The 6,170-nt window shown below is 31.0% G+C and overlaps 1 protein-coding gene across 1 annotated transcript in view; it reads left to right on the top strand.

The window, feature by feature from the left end:
- The window catches only part of LOC117115300 (ribonuclease Oy-like), an 86,629-nt gene that overhangs the window by 20,974 nt on the left and 59,485 nt on the right, over nucleotides 1–6,170 (top strand). Inside the window, exon 2 of the mRNA XM_033259032.1 lies at nucleotides 3,066–3,129. Within this exon, the coding sequence (XP_033114923.1) occupies nucleotides 3,066–3,129 (64 nt within the window). The remainder of the gene's footprint in view (nucleotides 1–3,065; nucleotides 3,130–6,170) is intronic.

Below are 6,170 nucleotides of genomic sequence, written 5' to 3'. Positions count from 1 at the left end.
ACTTAAGTTACTGCATGATTGTTTTATAATTTTAATAAAACTAATTTCTTCTATTAAATTTTAAATATATTTTCCCTGAATTCGTGATTATTCGTCGTCATGCATGGACTAAATGCGTGACAAATTTAAGATCACGCATGTGTTTCTGCCAAATGCATGTTACATCCAAAATCACTTTGAAGCGGGACCGTCCCGCACGATGCGCGAGAAACGGTTGGTAATGCGTTTTGTAAGCCAGGAACCAACAGTATTTTGTTACGTTCTTTCACAGAGGGGGTTCGTTGACTTTGGGAAAAAAATGGCACCTAACTTTTTTGAATTCAGCGCAGTAAAAATGATAAAATTAGTCAATAAATCTATTTTTGCTCAAAAATCTATCTGGATTACATAGAAAACTAGCTTATGTATACTCGTTCTTATTTTATGTACATTTTAAGTAAGTATATTTTGCGATTAATTTTAAACAAATAAACACCTATTTTTTAATTATGTTCCATTCTTGCTTGAGTGACAGTAGTTTTTATATGTCTAGATTGTTGCCTGTCAAGAAGTTATGAGTTTAGACACCAAAATCATATCTGTAGCTTATTTAGTTTCAATTTTATGCACATTTTAGATAAATTTGGCGGCCATTTTGAAAAATGGCCGCCATTTGTATACAAGGAGTAAAATCAAGTGTCAACAGGGCTTAGGGTGACCAGAAGGGATTAATTAGGATATCTGGCTATGTGGATTGCTTCTAACATTCCACTCCCCCTAACTCATTTTTTTCAGATTATTTTTCTAGTCTATCTTGGAGAACAGTAGATATCCTACTGTACAGGTTTCCCCAGTATGAAGAAAAAAGAAATAATAATTATTAACAAATATTCAATTTTATCATGTCTAGTAAACACTGTCCTAATTTATAAGTATTATACCGTGGCCGAACGTTTCACCGACAGACATTTGGCCTACAGACAATCAACCGAAATACCTTTTCGCCGAATGCCAGTTTGCCGACTGGACGATTCGCCGACAGACAATTTGCCGACAGACAATTTGCCGACAGACAATTTGCAAACATTTTTTATGAACATGTTAATGGATGGATGTGCCACCAGGATATGCATATTCAAACAGTTTTAAGGTGCTTTTTATTTTTCTAGTTAAGTTAGTTAATTAGTTAGTTTAAGTTATTTGTTATGTTTGATGCACCTCCTGAGTGCCGCTGATGTAAATGGTGTCTGTATAGAGTCAATAAATGATTTAATTTTTTTTTTTTTTTTTTTTTTTTGGCATAGGCCTATGTAGATGATTAATTTTCATGGCCTGACGTTCCACCGACAGACATTTGGCCTATAGGCTATTGACCGAAATAGCATTCGCAAACACAAGATTGCCTACACCACATTTCGCCGAATGCCAGTTTGCCGACTGGCCGGTTCGCCAACATTTTTTGTGAACATGTTAGTGGATGGATGTGTCACAAGTGGCATATTTAGATGATTTATTTTTCAGTTACGTGTCCAAAACCTTTCTAGTATCGAATATTGTGCACGGCTTACAGATATTAAATGTTAAATTATGTTTTGAGCATTGAATTTGAAACTCTAAAAGTTCTTAATAAGAAGAATTAGTAGGTCACTGTTTAAATCGTGAAAGAATTATTCTATTCTGGTAACATATTACTATTATTTATAATAACGGAAGGCCGTAATAATCTGGGGTGGATGCAGGGGCTGCAACGATCGATTATTCGAAGCTAATTTTACAAACTAAAGAGGGGGTTTCAAATCAAGATGGGCTTCATCTCGTGATTCATTTAATTATGTCCATTTAACTTCAAATTGAGGTTTTACAGTATTTATGAAACCGTCCTGTGGTTATTATAGCAATGATAAAGCATGAATGGTTAATTGATATTTAATACAAGTATGACCAGGGAACAGTTTAATTACAAGTAATTTAACTGTTTCTGGTATGACTGAGTGGTATAATAGAATAGTGTGTGTTTCGAACTACAAACAAAACTGTGATAAACAGAATTGAGGTGTGACAAGTGGAAAATTTGTGACTAAATTATAGATACACTCTGGATATATTTTGTACTTGAAGCAATGAAACATGACACACTTTTTTTTTATAGGAAATTTAGTTTTTTACATGTAAATCTTCCAAGTTTTCTCAGAAATAAATCGGTAAATGGTTTGATAATTATTTGTATTGTGATCTATTGTTTTTCTTGTAAATAATGTTCCGACCCTGTCAGACAGCCTCTCTGAAGCTATCTTCTGACAGGATGTTTCGTCGACAGACAACTTGCTGTGAGAGGTTTCATCGACAGTGTCCATTTTAATCAAAATATGCTCGTCTTCATCTAAATTCAGTGCTTTTGGTATTGTATTAAATTATTAAAGCAGGCCTAACTAGGCTTTAAACTCTTATGAACACGTTAAAAATATCTGTTCCTAGCACAGGTACAGTAGGCCTGTATAATCCAATTTAAACACTATCATCAATTGAAGTATTTCAAACCATTATTTTTGCTTTAGTTATTACAGTCGCTTATGATTTTCTTAGTACTAAAATATTTATTATAAAAATATAGATGAACATATGGTGTTTATTATAGGCCTGTATTTAATATTTTTGGCAGAATCTTGTATTGCATGATTAATATATTGAAAGTGTGTCTGCATGTATGGATTTATATAAATAACGACTTTCTATGACGATTAAGTCCTCCACAAAGAAGAAGAAAAAAAAAATTGTTGGAGAAACGTCAATCACAACATCACAAAAATAAATTGTGTGTCGGTGAATTTTCTTTCGGTCAACTGTCTGTCAGCCAAACGTCCGTCGGCAAACTGGCATTTGGCGAAATGTCCTAGTACCTGACCAGGATAAAAATCCAATAAAAATAATCTGAATTTGTATTGTGTTTACCTGTGGTTTAACAATTGATTTTTAGCACTATGAGTGTCATCCAGCGAGTTTTGCCCTGGGCCGCCTATTAAAAACCAATGATAAACATTGCTTTTTATTCTATTTAAAACAGTGTTGTTTTTTTTTTTATATTTCAGAAATGAATGGGATTATTTAACATTTGCACAGCAGTGGCCACCAACATTCTGCTTATCCCAAAAGGTAATGTAAGATATCTTGTTATGTATATTAGTCTTTTGGAGCCTCCCCAGTAGAGTGAATCTCCTGGAGGCTATTGTTTTTACCTGTGTTAATTTACATTTTGTCGTCGTTGGTACTGTAGTAAATTGTTTGTTACCACGATACAGTAACTAAAGTTTGGTATTAGTTGGTTGTAAGGTGATAATAAGAAGACAGAGCCTTTGAATTTTATCAGTTGGTTGATGGACAAATCAACCTATTTAATCAGAAACATACTTTTTCCCCATAATTATGTATTCTAGTATGTGAAATTTCCGAAGAAGGCCTAAGTTCATGAGGTAATTTAGAATAATTTGGTTTCAAAGTTTAAGCATTGTAAATATGACAAAATGTAGCAAAATGTCAACATTAATTTTTGTTAATAAATGAAGGATATTCTAATTGCATACACATAATAAGGCTGTATGTTAGTCTTAATCTCCCTAATAAACACCAATTCACAACTCAACTCTCATTTTAGAATACAAAATAAACGTTTTCCGTATCATTTTGGGTAATGTAACGTGAGTAACCAAAGACGTACAAATTTTAATTTTATCTGCTTTCTCAAATGAATTCAATCTTGAAAATCAGAATTTTCCTCCTTCCCAGCAACCTTAATGCAAATATCAAAGCTTGTTAATATTAATTAACAAATGTTAAAATAAATAGCAATTTAAATTTGTAACGTGAGTAACTATTGTAATGTGAGTAACCATATTGTAATGTGGGTAACCAACTTCTATTGAACGAGAAGCTCTATAACTGCATGGCTGAGTTAGTTTGCATGCATTTATGATATTTTACGTAAGGAGCTTAGCTCAGTCGGCTAATCTGGTGGTAGTCACTGTGTGTTTCAGTTGGAGGGCTGAAGTACAAGTATAGCTCACCGTCTTTCAGATGAGACGTTTAAGCCGTTGGTCCTGTGTGCATTTATGGCCCATGTGCACGTTAAAGAATGCCTTACCGTTTTCATTCATTCATTCATTCATTCAGTCATTCATTCACTCATTCATTCACTCATTAATTCATTCATTCATTCAAAAAATGTACAAAACGGTAGCATGCAGCTAAAAATGGCTGTATTACAATAGATACAGTATATAAAAATACATAAAAATACATTGCACTTCAATTTAAAACTTCAATTCATATTTACACCTAAGAAAACAAATTAAATTAAGTAATAAATAACAAGAATAAGAAACTATATAGGCCTATACAAATTTATATTAATGAGAATTTTTTTTTATATTATTGGATTACATAAAAGTAGATTACAAATATTAATTAACAATTAAAAATTATAAACTAATACTTAAAATACAAAAATTATTTGCAGCTCTTCAAAGTTGTGTACTGTACTATTATACTGTTTAATATTGCACAATTATTTACAGGCATTTAGTTTTTTTTAATAATATAAGGTTTTGTACAGTGTGTACCGTTTTTAAGGAAAACCACTAAAAATATTACATTTTTTTTATTACCAATAAAAATAACATGTAATAAAACATTTTCTATGTATGCAATGGAATAATATGCACACTAATTTTAGAAAAACCTTCAACGACGGGCGGAAAAAAAATAAAAATAAAATTTTGTTATATAATTTAGCAAAGTTAAGTATGCAATTGATTAATAATTTTAAATAGAATTTTCATGCGTAAAATTGGTCAACATCTTTAAAGATGTGTTCACTTGTGTTTTACGCATTAAATAGATCAACTATTTTTTTTTTAAAGTTGTGTTTGCATTATTGTGAATAAACTAGTAATATGAAACCACACTAGAGTATTTAGGTTGCATAAAATGCATCCAGTTTTTGTTTAAGCATAAATTTGGTCCACATTACATTGTGTTTAGGAGTATATGGTCCGTTTTTTTAAACATGACTCTAAATATTTTTGGTATTTTTTTTATAAGCCAAAAATGCATAGGCCCCTATTAGAAACATAACAATGTTTACCAGTTTAGATCAGCTTCGTTTAAAATGAATTTCACCAAAAAATACCGTATTGAAAGCCAAATGAAATTATTTGAGGTGAAATGGTCATTATTCGTTCAGTTATAATTTTTTCGTGTAAAATTGGTTCACATACACATTACACATTATTTAGTTTTTACACATGAAATGTGTAGACAGGTATATATTAGTTGGATTTTATGCATAAAATGGTCACTGGGTCAAACAATAAATATAAATTATTTATACATGCGGACCTATTTTCTAGAAATTTCCTGCACAAATGAAGAAAAATACTGACAATTTTAAATAAAAATGTGTACAGAAAATATAATTAATGTTTCAGTAATAATAATTAATAATTTTATAATCAATATATCAATCCACTTAAGTAACTGCAGATTTTTACAGTCCATTGACTAGACAGTTTAGCTAGCACATTGTTACTGCTCATGTTTTTCTTTTTTATATTGTGTATATCTGTTAATAATTAACAGAAGTTTGTAATTTTCTTAGAAATATTTCTAACAATTGAAACTTTCCATGAATTACTTTCCCTTTCCTTCCAGTTAGGTTGAATTTTTTACCTTGCACCTTTTTTCTTTACTATCCCTTTAATATCGATTTTCTTTTTAATATTGTTTCATCCTTTTTCTTATTTCATTTTTGATACTTACCTTTCTTTTAGTTTTTTCATTGTCATTTTCTTTTCACGATTTTACTTCTTTCTTTTTTTTTCTTTCCTTCATTTTGTTATTTCTTATTTATTATTTTTCTTGGTTTTTTTTTTCAATTTTAAAAAATCTCTTCTCTTTTTCTTTCATGTCTTCTTTCTTGCATAATAATCCATGGGAACAGTGTAGGTGTGGGTGGGTGGGGGTTTGTTAGGAAATATAAAGAATAAAATATTGCGCGTCGCTTATTATCTTAGGGGATGCGAAAAGGATGGGGAAATATGTGCTACTAAAAATATTACTTGTGCTACCAAATTTTTTTGGGGTGCCAGAAAATTTTGGCAGTGCTACCAAGAAAAAAAGTTAATTTCAAGCCCTGATAC

The sequence above is a fragment of the Anneissia japonica genome, unplaced genomic scaffold (assembly GCF_011630105.1).
Source record: "Anneissia japonica isolate Jap-2015-1 unplaced genomic scaffold, ASM1163010v1 scaffold287800_len1627635_cov199, whole genome shotgun sequence".
Taxonomy (NCBI): Eukaryota; Metazoa; Echinodermata; class Crinoidea; order Comatulida; family Comatulidae; genus Anneissia; species Anneissia japonica.
Note: the sequence above shows the minus strand (reverse complement) of the source record. Positions and strands in the feature narration are given on the sequence as shown.